The sequence below is a fragment of the Aethalodelphis obliquidens genome, unplaced genomic scaffold (assembly GCF_003676395.1).
Source record: "Aethalodelphis obliquidens isolate GAN/ISIS:26980383/991018 unplaced genomic scaffold, ASM367639v1 scaffold21, whole genome shotgun sequence".
Taxonomy (NCBI): domain Eukaryota; kingdom Metazoa; phylum Chordata; class Mammalia; order Artiodactyla; family Delphinidae; genus Aethalodelphis; species Aethalodelphis obliquidens.
Genome location: NW_020837965.1, coordinates 3,165,537 through 3,187,388, shown reverse-complemented (window position 1 = coordinate 3,187,388; position 21,852 = coordinate 3,165,537). Strand labels below are relative to the sequence as shown.

Sequence of the window (21,852 nt, the reverse complement as noted above, 5' to 3'; positions counted from 1 at the left end):
ATTTACAAAAGTCTATTTAAAATCGCTGAATAGTAGAATGTTCTAGCGTAACTCCCTTAATGTCCAAGTAGTGGAATGCTCACAGCTGCTGCACCCAAGACCCCACCCTGGCCAAGCAGAGCTGGGTTTAGAACCTGAGCTGACAAAATTTCTAAAGATGGCAGCTGACAGATTTCTCAAGAAAACCCAGGCCTGGCTGGAAATGGCTGTGGTCTTGGCCCTGTCCCTAAAGCTGAGAGTCCTGGTGGTCCCCAAATGTCACAGGGTGCCTCAGTCATACCCAGAACTGGGGCAGACCTCCTCCCCCCGTTCCCTGGCTTCTGCCTTGTCACACACGTAGGCGCCCTGGCATTCTCTGGCCCACCTTGGGGCATAAGGAAGGGGACCCTGTACCAAGGGATCAGATGCCTCCAGGCAGTGTTTGAGTGGGGCTCTTGGAGAGGTGGCTCTCGCAGAGCTTACCTAAGACGATCAAATTGAACTCCTTGCCCTAACTAGGGAGTGTCACCAGATGAGAAACTGAGGTCCCAAGAGGCTCGACGATTTCTGCAAAGCTCTGAAGCCCGGCCGTTTCCCAGGCCACCGGGTCATCCCCGGCCGGAGCCAGTTGCCCAGAGATGCGCGTCCTTACGGACGAGAGGAGGGCGGGGGCGCGGTTGCTTTAAAGCGCCCCAGCCCGGGCGGCGGGGGGCGGGGCGCTCTCGGAGCCGTGGGGTGCAGGGCGCAGCGGCCGGAGCGGGGTCCCCGGAAGCGCCAGCGGGGCAGGCCCGGCGGGGGCTCCTCCACCTGGGCGGGGAAGGAGCGGTTGCAGGACCCCGCCCGGCCGAGGCGCGGGGGCCGTAGGAGGTGCCGACTGGCCGCGTCGCCGCGGAGATGGCGCGGCACGTGCGGTGACGGTGCCCGCGCCCCGAGGGTCCCAGCCTAGCGCCCCGCGTCCCCGGGCGAGCATGGAGCGCCCGGAACCCGAGCTGATCCGGCAGAGCTGGCGGGAGGTGAGCCGCAGCCCGCTGGAGCATGGCACCGTCCTGTTCGCCAGGTGAGGGCGGCTCGAGCGCCCCCGGGGTGCGGGTACTGGGGTGCCTCGCCAGGAATGGGTTCGAGGCGGCTGAGCTGGCGCCGGAGGAGGGAAACTAGCCCGCTGCTGGGGCGCTGGGGCGCCTCCAGATGTGCGCCAGAGGAGCGGCGCAGGGCGACGGGCGGCGCGGCCCCTGCTGCTCTTCCCGCGGCGGTGGCCCGTCTTGCGAGCCAGCGCGCCCCGCTCTCTATGGGGCTCTCTGGGTGCCGGCCAGGGTCCGCTCCGGCGGACCTCCTTATACTTGGGCCAGCGGCCTCCGGTCCCCACGCTGCACCCCCTCCCTGGCTGTGTGCCTCCTGAGTGGTCTTTTCTTGGGTGGTGACTGCAGGGGTGCCCACTGCTGCCCATACGGGTAGACTGGGGTGTCCCGAGAGCTTGTGTGGGGAGGGTGTACTGGGCGCCTGGCCTGCAGAGCACAGGGTCTGGGCCCCAGAAGTGTGAGCTTCCAGCAACAGGAGAATAAACCTTTCTGAGGAAAGGACTGGGCTAGGACCAGAGGACTGCCAAGGAAGGGATGACAGATGCCCAATTCTCACCACTAGAGAGAGGGGTAAGGGGGTGTGCAGACCCCAAAGGGGAAGGGGAGGCCAGTCTTCAACTGCAGCTTGAGGGTGTCTAGGTAATCCCTCTGCCGTCACCAAAGAGGCAATACTACCTCACCATGGTTTTTCAGGAGCCTTGGCTCCCTAAGCCAGCCCAGAGCTTCTGAAGAGGCTTTCGCAAAACCTCCCGCAAACAAAAAGGGAATAAATTTGCAGTTACACAAAACCCCAGTGGCTTTCCCAGATGTGGCTGAGAGCTTCTGCTTATGCCTCCCAGCTTTCCCCAAACCCACTGTTTTCTCAGGCATCCTCTGTGGCTCTGCTACTCCTAAGCTGTGTGACCTTAGGCAAGTTACTTAACCTCTCTGGGCTTCTGTTTCCTCCTCTATAAACTTGGGATAACAGTTACACCCACTGCTTAGCATTGTGAGGAATACATGCGTTAACCACGTGTAAAGTACTCAATTCTCAGTAAGTGTAAGGGGTTCTATATACTATAATTATCATTGCTGGCCCAAGCCCCCTTGGGCATGATGACATTGGGAGGTTCTGACCCAAGAATGGGAGGGAGGGAGAGGGATAGAGGCAGAGAGGGGGGTGGGTGGGGAGAGAGGGGGAGATAGGGAGAGAGAGAGGTTTTCTTTTCTCCACCGTGGACTCCAGGCTTCCTGTTTGAGAACCCCTTCCTGTCCCAGTCCACACCCCTCAATGGTTTATGGAGGGCTACCCTATGCCAGGTCGTATGAGAGGCCTGGGGACACATTGTTTTTTCCAGGATGCCACTTCCAGGTTGTGGAAGAGGTGCGAGAGGGGCACCGGCAAAACTGGCCAGGGGGTGCGTGCTAGGTTGGAGGGTGTGCTATAGTTCACAGCCAAGGCTCTGCCCACCCTCTCCTGCTGCTGGGCAGCCAGGGCCCACGGAGCCTGCAGGGGCAACGCCCCAGGGCTGACACCGGGCCTCCACCCACAGGCTGTTTGACCTGGAGCCGGACCTGCTGCCCCTCTTCCAGTACAACTGCCGCCAGTTCTCCAGCCCGGAGGACTGCCTCTCTTCCCCTGAGTTCCTGGACCACATCAGGAAGGTGAGGGGTGGGCAGAGCACCTTCCTGGGAGAGAAGGAGGAGGTCGGGAGAGTTACTTCCTTTCCTGCCCCAGCCTTGGTCTTAGCCCCTCCTTCTGCTCCCTCCTGTCAGAGGCATCTGACCCTTTCCCTTTGCGCTGAGCTGGGCAGAGTTTGGGGCACCCGAGTCAGCCTCCTCCCCCACCCTGTTCTCAGCCAGCTGCTCCCAGCTCTGCCATTTGCCCTTGGCCTTGTCCCCTGGCTCCTGTAGGTGGTGTTGGCACTGATCCATCAGGGGCCATCTGCCTGTGAAAACCAAGCTGGGGTTTTCTTAGAGGCTGGTGACTCTCACAGGGCCTCCGTGTCCCCTCGTCCCAGGAGGACAACACTGTCCAGCAGGTGTGTTTAGGGCTTTGAGCCCCTCAGAAGAGAGCAGCTTCCTCCATGGTGTAACATTAGTAGTTTGGCCACCATATGTTGAGCGCCTACTGTATGCAGACGCAGGCTGCCTTTCGTCTCTGATACTGGAAAACTGAGGGTCCTCTCTCCCTTCTGGTTGGGACCCCCAGGTTCTGGATTATGGTTGTGAGCGGGGATGGGGAGTTGCTCTGGTCTCTCTTTCACCACCACCTTGGCCTTGGCAGGTGATGCTCGTGATCGATGCTGCGGTGACCAATGTGGAGGACCTGTCCTCGCTGGAGGAGTACCTTGCCAGCCTGGGCAGGAAGCACCGGGCAGTGGGTGTGAAGCTCAGCTCCTTCTCGGTGGGTAAAGGGGCTCTTTCTCTCTCCAAAGCTCCTGGCCTGAGGCCACCACTCTCTCCCAGGCCTCTCCTATCCACCTGTTCATCCTTCCCACTCCTATACCCTCAGATGACCAGGGCTGGGGCATGCACTGTTATGTACTTGCTGTGTGACCCTGGCACTGCCTTGACCTCTCTGAGCCTCCAATTTTTCTTCTCTGGTATGGCTTCCCTTAGAACCATAGGAGGTGAAGGAGCCTTTGGGATTAGCTGGTCTGCTCAGTTTTATATTGCTGTGTATGAAACCATCCCAGAACAGCCTGGCTTAAAACAATGATTTCTGATTTCTCTGGGCTCAGTTGAGCGGTTCTTCTGTTCCACGTGCTGTGGCTGGAGCCACGCGTGCACTGCATTCAGCTGGGAGCTCAGTTGGGGCTGGAATGTCCAAGATGGCCTGTCATCCTTTGGGATCTCTCTCCGTGTGGCCTCTTATTGCTCAATAGTCTAGCTGAGATTCTTTACAGAGTGGCACCTGAGTTTCGAGAGGGAGTGTTTCAAGAGGACAAGCCAGCCTCTGCATGCTAATGTCCCATTTGCCAAAGCCAGTCACATGGATGAGCCCAGTGTCAAGGGTGTGAATCCTTGAGGTGTGGCTCACTGGGGACCCTGACCTGACAGCCTACCACACAGTCACCTTGCCAGACGTACGCACCTTGAGGAAGGCACTGAGTTTGTCTTGTCATTTTCTCCATCCCCAGCACTAGCACAGTATCTGGTATTTAGTGCATATTCAGTAAATATTTGTGGAATAAATAAACTGTATTTTATAATTACTAATAAAACATGAGAACGTTATTATTGCTGAAGACTTACTGTGTGTAGATGCTGTGCTAAGAGCTTTTCATAGATGATCTCATTTAATCATCCCAACAATCTGATGAGTTGGAAGTGTTACATTCCCTGTTTTACTGATGAAGCATCTGAGGCTCAGAGAGGTTACCTAACTTGCTCAAGGTCACACAGCTCATAAGTAGTAGAGTCAGAAAGTGAACTCAGGTTCATCTCAGGTTGCAGAGCCTGGACTCTTAACATCATGACTGCTGTCTTGCAGAGGAGGAAACAGGCCTGGAGGCAATGACTTTGCTTGGTCTGAGCTGGAGGTCCCAGGCAATGCCTCGGCTCCACTCACGGGGTGGTTGTGAGGCTGGGAGTGGAGTGAAATGCTTTGTTCACTTTAAAGCCTCACCTTTAAGGTGTACACAAGGATTGGGGCAGAATCCTGCTCAGGAAGCATGGACCCCCGTGCAGGAGAGAAGAAAAGCCCAGGAGTCCTTACCAGCCCCAAGCCTCAGTTTTCTCACCTGTGGAATGAGGGCACGCCTTCCTGCCTTTGGGAATGACAGGTGCCCCTTGCCTCTGCAGACGGTGGGTGAGTCCCTGCTCTACATGCTGGAGAAGTGCCTGGGCCCTGCCTTCACACCAGCCATGCGGGCTGCCTGGAGCCAGCTCTACGGAGCCGTGGTACAGGCCATGAGTCGTGGCTGGGATGGCGATTAAGAGGCAGCCCTGCCCAGCGGCCTCCACCTGGTGGCCCCTGACGGTCTGTGTCTACCTGTTGGTCTGTGTCCATTGTAGCCCAGGCTCCCTTAGGCCTCCCTGCATCATGGTCCTTGTCCCCTGGGCCATGCCAGCGAGGTGATGGAGCAGGGCTGCGTCTCAGTCTCCCTCACCCCCAACTGCAGACAGGGTGGCTTTTCCTTAGAAAGGGGCCTTCGGATTTCCTTGAATTTCCAGTAGCTTCCTCCCTGCCGGCCTTCTTTCCTCTGCAGCCTCCCCTCTTCTTCCAGGAGGAGGAGCAGCGTTTTGGTAGCAGAGGTGGCACGGACCCAGAGGGTATGGGGTTTGAGGGAATGGGCTTTTCTGTCACCCTCCCTTCCCAGGCGAGCCTGGGCCAAGCGGGGCAGTGGCGCGGCTGAGCTTCGGGCAGCTTCCCAGCTTGCCTGCCTTCAGTGCTTTTCTCTCCCAGGGGTGTTTGCTTTTCACAAGGAAAGAGGTGGGTTAGCTTCAGCCTTCATGGTGGAATCACGGGCAGCAGGAGCAGGGGGCCAGGAGAGCTGCTGAGGAAGGGAGACCTGGCTCCGTGATGGGGCTTATCTGCCCACTCACGTGCCACCCGACAGAGCAGTTTTTCTTTTGTAGTGTCTGGTGGGAGTGCCCCTATTATCGCTCTGTAAGAACCAGCCAGCCAGCCAGGGTGGGGCGAGGCTGCGGAAGGGCAAGGAAGGAGGAGGGCTTCATTCCCAAGAGACCTGACTCCCAGCGGCTCTTGGTCACCCCGGACCCCGTCAGACGCTGAGTCTCATTTCCCTCACCAGCCTTTCTGCCTCTGCCCATACCGATGGCAGGTCCACAGACCCCCGTATTTAATACCTGCTGTGTGCCTGTAGTTAGCTGGATGGATAGAAGACAAAGCTTCAGGAGAGGCCCCCTGCCCTCACCCCGAGCTGTCTCCACTTTTATCTTCTGCTGTGTGCTGTGGTTGTATAAACTTATGAGAAATAAACCTATTTTGTGTGCCCCTCTGACCCGCTGGGACTGGTGTTTTCTTTGGTGTTGGCTTGTGGCCAGATGAAGATGCAGGGCGGTGGATGTAGGACAGGGTGGGAGGATGGGTTCAGCAGGGCCAAGGCCAGAGTGGGTGGAAAAGTAGGAAAAGGTGTGGGGAAGCCAGTGGCGGAGATGGAGCCAGGGGTCTGTGGTGGAAACTGACTGGCAGGGTACACAACTGGACTACATTTCCCAGCGTCCCTTGCATTTAGGTGGGACATGTGACTGAGTTCTGGCCAATGGAATGTGTGGACATGTATACCACTTCCAGACCTGGTCCCCACAAACTCCTGCATGCCCCTCTGTGCTCTGTCATCCTTCCACCAGCTTGATGCAGACCTCACAGTGACCTTGAGGGCCACGCATTGAACGTGGCAGAGTCACAGGTGGAAGGAGCTGGGTCCCTGAATCACTGCTTGGAGGAGAGCACCCACTAATCGGAAGTGCCTTGCAGGGTCCAAGTACTTCTCCAGCATGTACAGCAGGGGCTCACCGATTTTGAATTTTACAGGAAAGAGACATAAACTTCTACTGTGTTTGTGCCATTGTGCATTTGGGGGTTGGTTTGTTACAGCATATACCCACACTAGTCCAGAGTCTGAAGCAGTTCACTGCTCAGGGGTCTGGGAGCCCACCTGCTGGTGGACAAGGTGAGGCCCGGATCGAATGGATTAGGTGCCAGGACAGCAGCACCAAATCTTGCAGTGTTTCCGAGGAAAGTTTCTAGATCCTCTTGGCAGGGGTAGGTGCCAATCCCAGGGAGGTCTTTTTAAGGAGACTAAACGTGATAACCCGGGGTGCACATTGGAGTTGAAGAGCAGGTGTGAGTGTGAGTGTGTGTGTGTGTGTGTGTGGTTATGAGGAGCATGCAGACAACGGTAGAGACATAGCCAGGGGCACGGGGAGCGAGTGACTTTAAGAGCGGGCTTCCTCCGAGCAGGCTTGGGCTTAACCCGCCACGTGCTCCTGGCCTCCTAGGGGTGGGGTCCTGGAGCTGGGCTGTGAATGGCTGGAGGGACTGCACGCAGGCCAGCTACCCACACCCCGAGGTCCGGTTTTCTCAGCCCAGACCAATGCCACTGGCACCAGCAGAGCCTCCCTAGCTCCAGCTGGGGCCTCATTTTTGTTGAGCTCAGGGGGCCAGGCCTGCCAGGCTGTGGGACTGCAGATGTTGGGTCTGGAGCGTGTAGGAGTGCTTTTCCCACTGGGGCATCAAAAGTATCTTTTTCTTGTGCCCACACAGGCTCCAGTGAGGAGGCCTCCTCTGCTGTGTGACCAAACAGCAGCTCAGGATCTGGTGGCCAAGCCTGGCCTAAGGCTCCTGAATGTTTGACAGCTACCCAGGAGACTGGGGTGACCTGCCTCTGGAGAGGCCAAACAGCCTCCTCTGATGTGTCTTAAGCCATCCTAAGCATGGGTGCTTTCACCTCTCTTGAAGGCCTCTCTTCCACTTGTGCATGTGTGTGTGTGTGTGTGTGTGTGAGAGAGAGAGAGAGAGAGAGAGAGAGAGAGTGTGTGTGTGTGTGTGTGTGTGCGGGGCGGGTAGTTCCTTCCTCCTCCATTCCAGGTCTCAACCCTGGAATCCTCTCTGTCTTCTCCTCATTCCATCAGCCCATATCTCGCGTCCTACACAAAGAACCTCCCCTCCCTCACCGCCCCCTTCCCTCTCCAGCTACCACCCTATTTCTTTACTTCCTTTGATAGCAAAACTCTTCAGAAGAGTTGTCTTTCCTCGCCGTTCTCACGTCCTCACTCCTGTACGAGGATGGTAACCCATTTCAACCAGGCTTTCATCCACCCACCAATCTTACCGTCAAGGTCACCAACAATCTCTATCCTGCCAAACTCAGGGGCCGCGTCTCAGTGTTCATCTTCCTCTTCTGCTCAGCAGCACCTGGAAGTGTTGATCACCCCTTCTTCTATCTTTAAACTTTTTAGCATGGAGACATGTTAACATACACAAAAATCAGAGCCTAACAGATCTCCATGTACCCTTCACCCAGAATCAGCAGTGAAGCAACTCAAGACCTCCCCCTGCCCTTTTCTTTTGCTGGACAGTTTCAAAGCTAATCCCAGACATCATGTTCTTTCGCTCGTAAAGTCTTCCACATGAATTTCTAGCTGATTTTTTTTTTTAACCTTTTAACTCATGCTGTCAACATACCTACCAAGATGAACAGTTATCTCCTCAACATCACCTAAGAACACCCAGTTCATATTCAAATTTCCCTTGTATCTAAAAGGTGTCTTTCTGCAGCTGGTTTGTTCAATTCAAGATGCAGTCAGGGGCCACACACTGTATCTGGTTGCGCCTCCTAAACCTCCCGTTCTCTACCAGCCTCTCGCCCCCTCCCCCAGGCTATTGATCTGCGGGTGAAACCTGCTTATTTGTTCAGTGGCAGGTCCAGCATTTGACTCGGATGACGCTTCTTGGTGGCGTCTTTGAGCTCATTCCTCTCTGCCCCGTATTTGTTGTCAAGTGTGATTAGAGCTGGGGTCCACCTTCCCCTCTGAGTCCCTTTCTTCCCTTGGCTTCCGGGACACCAGGCTTTCCTGGTTTCCCTCCTTCCCCTCTGCCACTCCTTTTCAGTCTCCCTTGCAGATCCTCCTTCCCATCTCTCTCCGACCTACGCTTGCGCCTGTAGAGGTCACAGCCAGTCCCATGCTTTCAACACCATCCGGACGCTGATGACTCTGGAGTTTACTCCTCCAGCCCAGCTCGCCCTTACTCCAGACTCTGTATCCAGCCACCTGCCCAACATCCACACAAGGCACCATCTCAGACGTATAACACAACCAAAACGGAACACTTGGTCTTTTTCCCAGACCTGCTCCTTCCCAGCGTTCTCTGCTTTGGTAAACCAGCTTACCCAGTTGTTTAGGCTGAAGAACTGGGAGTCATCCTTACCTCCTTGCTTTCTCTCAGACCCCATCAAATCTATCCAGGGATCCCAGGCCCTATTCCGAATTTCACTACCTGTCTCCTCTTTCACTGTACTGTCGCCCCCTGGATGCCTCGAGTCCCCAGCGGGGCTTTCTGCTTCCGTCTTGTCCCCACCCAGTGGCTAGTAAGGAGATCATGTCTCTCCCCTGCTCAGAACCCTCCAGTAGCTTAGTCCGTAGAGCCCCATGGTCCCCTCAGACCTCGCCTCCTTCCTCTCTTCCCCTCGCTCACTCTGCTCTGGCCACTCTGGCCGCCTCGCTGATCCTCGGGCCCGCATTTAGTCCCCACTCGCTTCATGCAGCCTCCACTGGCTCACGTGTCTCATGTCACGTTCCCACAGAGCTCGTCCCCCATCCTCCCCATCTCTAGAAAGCCCCCCATCCTGCTTTATTTTTTCTTCAAAGCACCTATCCTGACCTCCCACTATGTAAATTTGTTTACTGTACTTATAATCTATTGCATTCCACATGGGAAGGCTGTCAAGAAAGCCACTTTGGGCTCTATGTTTGGATAGAAGAGGAGAGGCTTCAAACCATTGCTGCAGGTGATCAGACAGGCAGAAATGACCCCTGAAGCTGGTGTGTGTGTCTCTCTGGCCCAACAGTAGTACTTACTGCAAAGTAAGATGATTACAACAGAAGTTGTGCCCACGCTAGGCATTAACTGCTTGTAAGCCCAAAGGAAAATGCTTGTTTGGGCCTAATCTTTACCTACCGGGCACCTGCCTTCTGAGCTCTCTGGAGGCAGAGTGAAGGGAGGAGAGGTTTCCCAGCCTATGGATTTGTAACTACGCACAAGCCACAGGGCCACCCCCTCCCCGAGGTGAGAGGCAGTGTGAGGTGCTGAGAGCAGCTTGCCTGGTTCCAGGGCCGTGAGGCTGGGATGGTTCCTTCCGGCTCCACGAGAGCCTTGCTCACTCAGAGTCACCGGGGGGATTTCGTAAAATAGAAATGTCCGGGCCCCTCCCCAGTAATTCTGGCTCGTTCATGGAGGGGGCCTGGATGTTTAAAATCTCCCAGGATACTCCAATTTGCAGCTGGGCTAGAGACCCAGCACTTGAAGCTTCAGAGATGCTGGGCTGCTGGTTGTCAAGGTGGGACCTCAGATGTTCAAAAAACAGCCTCTGCTGAAAACACCTGTGAACTGTCTTCCCATAAGCCAGGCTCCGCCACGCTTCCCCGGGCCCTTCACAGAGCGAGCTCAGAAACCCAGAGCCGCCAGCATGGAGCTTCCCGAGTGACGGCTTTGGGAGGGTGGCGGGGAGCTGCCCCAAGCTTGGCCTCCAGGCACAGCCTCCTGGAGCCCAGGGCCCTTCTGCTTCCTCCCCAGTCCCACAGAGCCCAACCTGGCACTCAGTCTGGTGCACCAATGCCCTCTTGGGCAGAGCCCCATGGAGCTGGCATCCTGGACCTCCCTGGCACCAGGCCTCCCTCTTGGCCATCTGCCCACTCCCCGCCTCCTTAACCCCCTGATCCCCATTCCCAGGCGGCAGGACCTAGCCCCTCCCACCCGGCCAGGGTGGTCTTCCTACTCCTTTCTCCACTGAAGCATCTCTTGTGGATTTCATCGGACTCGACTTGGAAGATAATTGCTTTGAGGGGAGAGGGGTCAAGGGGATGGGCCCTGGCCCCCTGCCCGGGTTCACACCATGGGGGGCTTTGAGCCCTTGCCCATGGGTGGACTGTGGAAGCTTGAGGAGAAGGTCCAGCGAGGGGGGCTCTGGAGCATCCTTTGGGCACTGTGCCCCGAGAGTGGCCTCTGTCCTCACGGGGAGCGGCGGGGGAGGAAGCCCCCTCCACACCCTGTTCCCTCTGTCCCTGCGGCTGAATCTGCTCTATTCAGTAATGAGACAGAGTGGTCAGCCTCCCGTCCTCCTGCTTTCAGGATGAGGTGACCAGCCTAGGGTCAGCGAGCTAGCTAGAGGAAGGGCCAGTACACATGTCCCCCAGGGCAGGGAATTGACCCACCTTGCCACAGGTGTGACAGCAGACATAACTACCCTTCGCTAGAGGGTTTTCTTCTCCTGTGCAGGCCTGCTGTGACAGCCCCGCATACCCGCCTAAGGCCCAGCCTCTCCCTGACCTCCCCCTGCCCTCCTGCTGCTGGTGGAGGCTGATGCAGACCTGGGCCCAGCCTGCTGCTCCCTGGGGGCTCCCACCTGAAGTCTTCATCTTGTCCAGTCCGGCTGCTCATCTGGCCGGGGGCCCACTCTCAGGGCCCAGCACTCACCCCAGGGCTTCTGCTGCCCAGGAAAGGCTGCCCTGGTGGCTTCCTGGGTAGCTCATGGACCGGAAAGTTCTCCCCTACTGCTCAGGGGACTCTCAGAGCATCTGCAGTGGAAAGAGGCAGATTCACTTCCTGTTTCTCCAGCAGATGAGGTAGCATTTGCCAGGCCTTCCCCTGTGAGGACAGGGGCCAGGGAAGGCCTCAGGGGTCAAGGGTCCCAGAGTGGCAGCTCTGGCCCCAGGGGCCAAAGCCACAAAGCAAGATGTGGTGCTCCAGCCTGGCCACCTCAGGGAGCTCTGGCTCCTTCTGGATGGAGGGAAAGCCCCGCTGGGCTGGTTCAGATGCAGAGGCACAGGCCAGCAGAGGTTGGGAGGACTTGTTTATTCAAGGCACGGTCATAGCGTTAGTAACAAGAAGGTTCGGCGTTCTGACACATTGCTTTAGTGGTGATGGCCAAGGCAAGTCCACACTCCCCACCGGGGTCCCCAGAGGATGCAATGCTGCTGATAGGCACTTTGCTTCCAGAAGTGTCTGAGGAAGAGGCAGGCAAGCATGGAGCTGCCCTAGGCCCCGGAAGGGGCATTTCTCAAAGGCTCTAGGCAATACCTGGTCCCCCGAGGCAGCTCCCTCCAGAGAGGATCAGGTCTGAGAGGCGGGGCTTGGGGGAACAGATGGGGCAGGGGCGGCTGGGAAGTGGGCAGTGGGATGGGGTGGATGGTGGTAGGCGGAGGCTGGTGGGTGAGAAGCGTGTGGGCCGAGAGAGCAGGTTGGAGGGGAGATGCTTGAGGAGGGCCTGGATGTGGCGTGTAAGGAGCCAAAGTACGCCCACACCCGCAGCAGTGACCACGGGAGGTCGAGCGGCTGTGGCCAGGGTCTCCGGGAAGAGTAGAGAAGCCAGTAGACGCAGCAACTTTCCCAACATCCTCAACATCTTCTCTCAGAACCAGACTGCACTTGACCCAGATTCAGAGGGGGAAGCCCCAGCCATGCTGCCGTAGCATCTGCTGGGACCTTTCCATATGTAGCTTCCACAGGCTGCCAGCAGGGCAGTGGGAGGCGAGACAAGCAGCAGGAACAGTCCCGCAGGGGCTGCGGAGGCCGGGGTGGATGCCAGCAAGTAGTGCCAAGTGAAGGAGAGCCCTCAGGCCAGCTTCGGGCAGGACGGCCCTCACCACACACCTGGGCGCGGGGCAGGGCCTGGGGCTGCCACCTCCCCATGGTGGGCAGGGCTCCGTGCTGGACTGTCCTGGAAAGGACCACTTCCCCCTGTTGGCTGGTGAAATGCTTGGGGGAGATAGCCCTGCGGGGCCTGGGTTTACGAGGGACCAGCTGGGTATTTCCTCCTTATTCCTACCTGGACGAGGAGAGACAGCCTCCTCCCAGATGAGCCAGGCTCTCTGGAAAGATCCCTCACGCCAAGGTCTGGGCTGAGCTCTCGGGGGAGAGCAGTATTTGCCCCTCAAGTGCCATTTCTCCTCTGGGGTCAAGCTTGGAGCTTCTGGAGCCAGGATGTGGGCACGGGTGGAGCAGAAGTGAGGCTCAGGTGATCTGAGCTCAGGAGCACGTGTGTGCCCGGCAGCCGGTGGGAAACACCCAGGTGAGGTGAACCTGGACGCCCACCTTCAGTAGGTTGGCTGCAGGGGCCCAGACCTTTGGAGGAGGGCGCTCAGGAGAGCTCTAGAGCGTGCAGATCCCATTTGACTTGGTTCATTCTGGTGCACCCAGACCCTGGCCAGCCCTTCTTCGTGTCTCCCCAGCTGGCTGCCTGGTGGTCCTGATGGGGGCCTGTCCCCAGAGGCCTGCACACCCCCGGCCTGCAGCAGTGGTGGCACCAGCGTTGTTCCCACTCAGGATTCGGCCCCTCCAGGCCTCGGGTGGGGGCCGCCCCGGGAGGGCAGCCTTACTCTGCCTGTCCATGGAGGACGCAGCTCCCGCCTGCGCCCCTCAGTCCCCCGCAGGGCATCCGCAGTGTCTGAGCCAGGACCACACTGGAGGCCACTGGACTGCTCTTCAGTGCAGAGCGCAGGGCGGCCCCGAGAGGAGAGGAAGGGTCCTGCTCGGAGGCCGGGGAGAGGCCAGTGCCTTCAGTTTGCAGCAAGGGCTTCTCACCCTCAGCTACCCCCCACCTTGGTCACCCTGGGGGCCTAGGCACTCAGATGGGTATGCGGCCAGAGCAGCTCTCAGTGGCCACATCCTCGACCTTGGGGGTCCTCCCATTAGGCCCCGGGGCTTGGGGAGGTATATCGGGTTTCTCATCACTCAGCGTTTTGGGAGAAGACCTCCTTCCATGAATTCTGCCTCTGCCCCGCCCACCTTACAGTAACCAGCAGCCTTCATCAAAATGCACACAGGTCCCGTTTAATGAGCCCTGCGTGACCACATCCCAGCTACTCCTGCAGGAATAGAAAGAAGGCTCTCTACCCTGCTGCTCCTGGGGACATCTGATGAGGGGCAGAGGAATAGGAAGGGGCTCAGTCGCCTCCTTTAAGTCTATGGTCTCAGCTGCCCCTTCCTGCGGGCCGGTGCAGAGACTTTCTCTTTACAGATCCCCGTGCAGGGAAACCCGGAGGAGGTGGCCGTCTGTGTCTTGCTGGCGAGGCCAGCATACATACCTTTGCTTCCTCAGACTGCAGGAGAGGGGTGGGCTGGGAGTGAGGGTTAGGGTAGGACAGCAGCAGAAGCTCCTTGGGCAGGGCAGCTGGTGGAAGGGTGGCGACGACCCCAGAGAGTCTTCAGTGGGCTTCCTCCTGCCTCTTCCCTGATGCGAACCTTCTCCACCATGACCCCAGGAAGTCCCCCAGCCTTCAGTCTCTGTGCTCAGGGCTCCAGCCCCTGCTCCCAAGACATGGTGCTCGCCGGTATCCTCCATCCCATCCTGAGGTCCCTCGACACTGCCCGTCATCTCCCGTTCTAGCTGGTCAGCAGGTCGGGGCCTCCACGTGGCCGACAGATAGCCGGGGCTCCGTTGGGGCCTTCCCAAAGTCTGCAGGAGGTAGTGGGGCGGCGGTCCAGGCCACCCTCCTTGCCTCCCCCTGCTGGGCTCTCCCCTGGCCGCCACTCCCGGCTGGCGTCGCCAGGTGGAGACCTTGGGTCCTGGTCAGTGGTACTGGCTCTGGCCCTCCAGTTCCAGCCCTTCCTGGAACTGGGCCGAGTCCAGCTCCCTTGCAAAGCCCCTCACACCACTCTCCTCTTCTCCCTCTTCCGGCTGTCCGTTCATGGTGCCGTAGGTGTGCCGGGCTGGGGAGGAGGCTGGGGTCAGGTTCATCTCCGGCTCTTGCAGCACGGTGGCCACATACAGCTGCTCGGGACAGAGAGGGGAGATGGGGTGAGGTCACATCTGGGGCAAGGCCCTGGGCACACGCTTCCCCCTCACGCTTTACACGCAGAGCCTCTGCCCCCTCTAAGCCGTGGCTCCTTCCTTCTTCCCCTGCAGCCCAAGTCCTGGCCATCCCGCCTGCCCAGCTGCTCTCGACTGTTTATCGAGCATCTGTGTGCTCCCTGGGCTGGTTAGTGTGAGTCTCCTAGGCTGCTCTTCGTTCAGCACACGTGCCATTCATTCTTGGTTCCAGGTCAGGCTGAACCCAGGGCGTGATGACATGAGTCTCCCTTACACTGGGGTCTGGAGGGACCCCCCCATTCCTGAGCTAGCACATTTTCTAACACAGCTTCCGAGGTGCAGCCAGCTCCCTCGGGCTGTGTCATTGGTTGGCCAGGATTTGAAACTGAGGCTGCTAGCTGAGGTCTCGGTCATGTGACCTGTGAAATCCAGGCATGGGCCCAGGAATGCCTGGGATGGCAGCAGACTAGAAAAATACAAGAAGTACTAGGGTCAGAGCTGTTCGTCACCCTTTGAAGGGACTTTTAAACCAACTCCTTATTTTGAAAATAGGTAATTATTGGGTAGAATTAAACCTTTCCTGTGGGAATTTATCTCAGTGAAACTAAACTGCCCTAGTTGATGAGAGAACACTCTTTCTACAGAAGAACTGAGGTATTTTCATAAGGCCAAAATAAACCCCACAGATGACTTTTGGGTCCTGGGGGAAAAATGGTAACTGAACAATGGAAGAAGCCAGCAGTCATCCCTGAATCAGGGAGTCACTTCAGCATCATTAATGGCAATAAATGGGATATTATATATTGCCTGGTGTGACTCACAGCACTGCCTGTAATGTGTTCTATCTAGGCCCTAGTGTCGAACTTGAATCTATCAAGCCTGGGGATCTAACTTCTAGTTTTCAGGAAATACAGGAGATAGTGTAACCTCCTGTAAGATACCATGAAGAAACAGCCAGAAAAAGCCAGAAGTTGGGACATTCTGCAGGACTCCTGGCTTGGTCTCTCCAACAAGTCATAAAACAGAGACGGTGCTAAATTAAAAGGGACATGCACAGGTGCCGGGTTAATCTCGCACAGAGCCTGGGTCGGATCTTGGTCTGGACAAGCTGTAAAAGATATTTCTGGAACACGTAGGGCAAGTTGAATATGGACTGGGTATTTGAAGAGGTAAAAATGCATATAGGTAGAAAGACAGAGATTGTTAACTTAAAATGCAGGTTATTAAATAGTGTACAGTATTATGTCATTAAAAAATATCTATATATCTGAAAAAATATACATTAAGGTATCAGTGGTCACCTCTAGGTGGTAGAAACATGGACTTTTAATTTTCTTATTTTTGCTTCTCTGTTTTTTCCCCATAATTATCTACAACGCTTAGACCCCTCTGTTATAATAATGAAAGATTAAAAAAAATCAATTCCAGGAATTTTTTTTTTTAAAGCTCGAAGTCTAGAGTCTGACAGACCTGGTTCAAACCTTGTTCTGCCACTTCCTTGCATAGTAGTACTCTAGGGTCTAAATTAATTCACCTTTGTGAGTCTCAGTTTCCCCATCTGTAAAATGAGGATAAAAACCCCCTACTGTGCAGGTTTATCATAAAGATCAAGAGCGAGAATGGTGACGCGTCTAGTTTGTAAGGTTTCAATAACCTATTGATTACAATATTCCAGAGGGGTCATCTTGGAAGGGCCCCAGGGGAGATGCTATGTGAAGAGAGACTTTCCTGCTTCGAAACCTTTGTTGTCTCTCTGGTACTGGAGCTCCTTCTTGCCCGCCACCTCCCAGAGCTCATCGGGCCCTATCTGTAGGGTTCGTTTCAGAGTGAGGCAGACCTGTAGTTCTAGGCACCTGGTGTGGGCACATCCGCCCACTGTTGCGTCTGTGAGCTTTCACCCAACGCTGCCATGACTAAAGGGCCTCCCCTCGCACCAGTCCCTGCCGCCCACTCTGCATTTGCTCCAGGCCCCAAACTGTCTTAGGTTCCCCGGTGCTCCAGATTCTCTCTTCGGGGTCTTTGCACAGGCTGATCCTCTTCCTTGAATGCTCTTCCCCCACACACTCTTCCACCTGGTAACCCCTACTCTCCCATTCCTGGGGTCGGATTAGATGTTCCCTCCTCCGGGAAGCCTTCCCTGAGTGCCCAGGCTGGCTGGTACCCTTCTTCAGTGCTCCCCAAGGCACCCTGGCATCGGGGCACGGGCTGACCCGGTACCCTGCTCAGTGCATGCATCAGTGGCCCTGCAGCCACACTTGTGGCCGGGCTGCGGGCGAGCGCTCACGCCCCTCCAGGCTGAGCCACAGTGTGGGAGCCAACGCCCAGCCTGCTGGACCCCCCGCACTCTGAGTCCGGCCTCGTCTCTTCACAAGCTGACGGACTCACTCATCCGGCACGGCCCCTGCCTTACCATGCGGTGCAGACTTCCAGTAGCTCGCTGCGGCTCTATCTGCGCCACTCTGCCTGGCCCCTGTGCCCTTGGAGGCAGCCTTCGGTCCTGAGGCTGAGCCCCAGCAGGGCCCTGCGTCTACACGACTGAGCTCCCTGTGGCTGGGTTCGCCCTGACTGTTCTTGTCCTCTCTGAGCTCCTTCTAGAGAATGTCCTGGAGTAAATCCCAGATCTTCTATCTTTCTGAAGGCTCTTCAGCCAGGGCCACGGGCTGCTGCCTCAGAGGAGGGGGTCCAGGGACGCCCGGCTCCTCCCCAGTACCCAGGGTGGCCACTAACTGCTGGTATCCCCGCAATGCTGCTGGAGTAGCCCACCCCTGCAAGCACCCGCCTCCCGACACGTCCCAGGGCGAAGGCACTGACTCACAAGGGAAGTTGGCGTGGAGGAGGTGCTGCTGGGCTCCAGGTCAAACACGGTCTCCATCTCCTCCTCGGGCTGCAGCGGCGGAAGAGACAAGGAGGGTCACGGGGTGCCCCCACCCTCCCCACGTCCAGAGAAGCCTGGACCTTAAACTCAGGCTTAAGGGGCCTGCTGCTCCCCTTAAACTCAACTCATCTTCTATTTTCCCAGACCCGCAGTCCAGCCGGCAGGGCTGAAGCCCAGGGGGACAGAGAATAGACTGGGAAGCTGGGGAGACCCTTCTGAAATATTCCATTCGCAAGGACCACAGTGGGAGAGAGTAAGCAGAGTGGAGGCTGCGGTTCAAAGATGAGACTGCTCTGACTCTAGGAGAAGCCTTGACTTCCATAATACCTTATCTCCTGCCAGAATTTCCCCTCTATCTCTGTAATGAGATGAGGGGTTAGGTCCCCCGTCACCTTCTGTCTCTAGAATGGACCCTTGAGTAACCAGATCCCAGATCCCGTTGTATTGGGAAGACAGAGCCAGAGGCGTCGTTTGCTCTGGTCCTTCACTAGCGTGGACTCGGGCCAGGGGATGGAGGAGGGTCCAGGTAGAAAGGGCAGCAGGCACCTGTGCCCAGGGCCACAGATACGGAACCACTGGAAGCAAGAAGATCCTCTTCTCAGAGGCTCCCTCCTCTGACTCAGCAGGATGCTAGTACTTTAAATCAACTTTCTTTCTTATTTAAATTCATTTGAAAAGGAAACAATTCACTCTTATGAACAGAAATCCTGTGTCAGTTGCCATAAACAAGGTTAAGTAGAAAAATAAATGTGTGACCATGAAAAATATAAAATGTTTTAGTCCACTGGAAATCATTCCCGTACACCTCTACGGTCACTCCACTTTAGGAAGTGCTGATCTAGAGCACACAGTCCTGTTGGCATGGATTAGATCCCTTCTCTAATAATTGGCTCGGCCCCACTGGCAAAGAGCCGAAAGAGTCATGGGGCCCAGGGAGCCAGGCCTCCCTTCCAGACAAGTTCAATATCCTGAGATTCTTAAAAGTGAGATGACTGACCCCTTTCCCCAGGTTATCCTCCTTTACCACCCCCTCTTTTACTCCACTCCATCCTCTCTCTCAAGCCTCCGTGCCTTGGAATGGCCCTCGCGGCTCAGTGGCTGATTAGGCTCACATCGTAGGAGGGATGGGCCAGCAGCCTGTGGTTCGGAGGAGATGAAAGAGGGGAGAAGAGGAGAGGACAGCTGTCTTCTGGATTTCCCCGCCCCGGGAGGTGTGATTCCGGGGCCAGTGCAAGGATACATGCAGCACGTACACCCGGCACTGAGTCTGCACATCCCGTCATCAGAGAGGAAGGCAAGAGCCTCTCGTCATCATGGTGCTTCGGGTGGGCGTCCAGGAGCTGTGTGCCCTGGGGCCGGGAGAATCTGCGGAGGAAAGCCAGGCTGGCGACTCACCTCATAGTCAGACGCTTTCCGAATCTTCCCCAGAAAAGTGCCAACGCAGGCCAGTATCATGGAAACGATAAGGGTGGAGAGGGAAAAGAAGGTGATGGCGTGTAGCGGCCCTGCAAGGAGAAGGAAAGGCATGGGCGTGGCGCTTGAGGCCCAGAGCTGTGGGCAGGGGTGCCGGCTGAGATGCCGCCCGGGCTGACAGATGCCTGGGGCCCAGCTCAGCACCCCTGTAGGAGTTTGGAGCCTGGGGCAGAGATGTCCCTGCCCAGTTCTCCCCTTAACAACTTGATCAATGAGCCCGACACAGGGACATCAACCCTGTGTGCTATTTGGCCAGTTTAGGATTTGGCATCCAGTGGATTCCATGAAAAAAATTAATTGACTTAAATATCCACTTAGGTGCCCATTAAACGTCCTCCTTGATGTCAGTTACCTTCCATCTCACGGTCCCTGGGAAGTATCTCTGAGTCACTCATTTATGCCACTGCCCCAAAATACAGTCAGTCTCAGACCAACACCTTTTCTTGTAAGCCCTTTTTAAAAAAAATTTTTTTTAATTTTATACTGGAGTATAGTTGATTAACAATGCTGTGTTAGTTTCAGGTGTACAGCAAAGTGACTCAGATATACATATACACGTAACTATTCTTGTTTCAAGTTCTTTTCCCATTTAGGTTATTACAGAGTGTTGAGCAGAGTTCCCTGTGCTATACAGTAGGTCCTTGCTGGTTATCTGTTTTAAATATAGCAGTGTGTACATGTCAATTCCAAGCTCCCAATCTATCCCTCCCCGACTGCCCTGGTAACTGTAAGCACATTCTGTAAGTCTGTGAGTCTGTTTCTGTTTTGTAGATAAGTTCATTTGTTATCATTTTTTTTTTTGAGATTCCACATATAAGCGGTATCATACGATACTTGTCTTTCTCTGTCTGGCCCTTGTAAGCCCTTTTGGAGTGAGTGTGCTCGGTTACACGTGCTAATGGCATGGAAAAGCAATTCAGAATTTTTGTTTGGGGATGTTTGGTAACTTTTTTATCGTAGCAGTTTTCTAACTACATGAATATTGAAAATCAGTCTTTACAGTCAGAAGTTATTGCATAACGATGTTTATTGTTGTGTTTTTATAAAAGCAAAAAATGATAAACAACGTCAATATCCCAACCATGGAGAACTGACTAAAAGTGACAGAATTTCACGCAGACGTTAAAAGGCATGTACTCAACAGTATTTTGATAATGCAAGAAATTGCTCAGAACATAATGTTCAGTGAAGAAACTCAGGATACAAGTCTGAATAGTATGAAGTGGATATCACAATTTTGTAAAGTAAGAGTAAACCAATAAACTCCCTCCACTTTGCCCTGTCCCCCAAAACGTATGCACAGAGTGAGGTGTGGGAGCGATAGACATGAGGCTGTAGGGGAGCTGGTAGGTCATTCAAATTTTGATCTTTCAATTTTCTCTATTTTTGATAATAAACATGCAGTTCTTTATACTTAGAAAAAAAGCATTATTAAAAAAATGAAGTCTGCTGGGGCAGGAAAGGCTTCAGGGGCGACAACAAATGGACAATGCATATAAATAACTGTGAGCTGAACGTTGCCTGACACCCCTGTGACAGGCAGTGAAAAAACATGGACTTTCCCTTCTCCACACCACTGAGAAGGTTAAGGTCAAGTGTCTTGAGGGAAGGCAAGTGTGGCGGGTGGGGGGGAAGAAGGAGGACGGGGAGGTCAGCATGAGCCTTTTCTGAGACTGGGAAGGGGCTGGCAGAGACTGCTGCCTGGGGCATGGGTGGCTCTGAGGGGAGAGAGCCGGGGGGTTCCAGTATGTGGCCTGTGGGGCCTCTCTCTGTGAGGGTGTCTCTGAGCTCAGCTGGGCGGGGTCAGCAGCTCTGTGTAGCCAAGCTGGCTGCTAGGGCAGGCTCTGAATCCTCCTCTAGGTTTTTGACAACACATAAGGCCAGGCATCTTCTAGGATCCCAGAGGGAATGTCTTGCGAATGGAGCCTGTTAGCTAATATTTTATTTCCTGCCAGTCTTGAGTTAGAATGAAGGAATAGGAATTTTTTTTTAATTTTTTGTTTGTTTGTTTTGCTTTGGTTTTGCCCTGAAAGTTGTAAACCAAAATGTATATGATTTGGACCACGCTGGTCCTCCGCTTAGCTTCCAAGGTCTGCCGGGACTCTAACACGAGCCCTCAAGGCCTAGAGAAGGCACTGGGCTTTGCCCTGTTCCACGAGTAACACCTTGCTCTTCCCAGGCTTTTTCTGCTCCTCCAGAGTTGCTGAGGGGTGACGGAGCCGTGGGGAACGGGCAGAGGCGGGATGCTGGGGCGGGCTGGGTACCTACCTAACCGCAGGACGGAGAAGAAGAGCATCCAGAGCAGACCCAGGAGCGGTGCGAAGACGGCCTGGTGGACGGCAGCCATGTGGATCTGCTCGTTGAGTTTAGTGGGTGCATAGGAGTAGTACATGTTATAGCGGTCCGTGACATGCTTCATGCACAGGTAGAGTAGCCCTGGGGGCCGGGAGATGGACGCACGCTCAGCGGCCGTCCCAAGGCTCCCCACCCAGGCCTGAGATGCTAGATTCAGGTCTGTCAGAGTGGCAAGGGCCAAGAACAGGCTGTGGGAGCTCCATGGTGCTGACCTCTGGGACCAGCAGCTTCCCTTGAGCCCCTAGAACCTATTCTGTCAACAAACATCCTATGTAAACAGCCACCCAACCCCTGACTGGCTTGGCTCTGACCTGGCCCCTCCCACCCTTCCGACAGGCTGTCCCTCCTGATCTAGGAGGGAGCTGGATGCTGTGGGGCTCCCAGTCCGAGGGTGTGCAGTCCCCAGGGAGCTTCAGGGATGACTCACCGAAAGGAACAATGATGGGGCAGGTGATGCTGTACGCCATCACCACGCTGAAGACGTTCAACGTCCACGCGTACTCGCGCCCATACTGGAAGTCCATGGCCTGGTTCTGGGGCAGAAGGCAGGGGTCCTCCTCAGGTGGCCTGGTCCACTTGGCTTGCTGCTTCTGTGCTCCTTGTCTGGGATGGCAAC

The 21,852-nt window shown here is 55.6% G+C and overlaps 2 protein-coding genes across 10 annotated transcripts in view; one reads left to right on the top strand and one right to left on the bottom strand.

Moving 5' to 3' along the window:
- The first annotated feature begins 619 nt into the window (after positions 1–619).
- Positions 620–6,004, top strand: NGB (neuroglobin). 2 transcript variants are annotated; one of them, XM_027120155.1, is made up of 4 exons: positions 620–1,036; positions 2,588–2,699; positions 3,322–3,441; positions 4,842–6,004. In XM_027120155.1, exons 1-4 carry the CDS (start codon positions 948–950, stop codon positions 4,974–4,976), a joined length of 456 nt encoding a protein of 151 aa, XP_026975956.1. In that variant the 5' UTR covers positions 620–947; the 3' UTR covers positions 4,977–6,004. The 2 variants fall into 2 exon arrangements, with proteins under 2 accessions (XP_026975956.1, XP_026975955.1); XM_027120154.1 differs by having other exon boundaries at positions 3,322–4,916.
- Positions 6,005–13,532: 7,528 nt separating this feature from the next.
- The window catches only part of TMEM63C (transmembrane protein 63C), a 69,888-nt gene continuing 61,568 nt past the window's right edge, over positions 13,533–21,852 (bottom strand). For 7 of the 8 annotated variants that reach the window (XM_027120142.1, XM_027120141.1, XM_027120140.1 and 4 more), the window contains 5 exons: positions 21,664–21,769; positions 21,150–21,317; positions 18,804–18,913; positions 17,349–17,417; positions 13,533–14,494 (listed from right to left, as the gene is read on the bottom strand). In XM_027120142.1, the coding sequence (XP_026975943.1) occupies positions 14,294–14,494; positions 17,349–17,417; positions 18,804–18,913; positions 21,150–21,317; positions 21,664–21,769 (654 nt within the window). In that variant the 3' untranslated portion in view covers positions 13,533–14,293. The remainder of the gene's footprint in view (positions 14,495–17,348; positions 17,418–18,803; positions 18,914–21,149; positions 21,318–21,663; positions 21,770–21,852) is intronic. The other variant, XR_003435575.1, reaches the window with a different exon arrangement.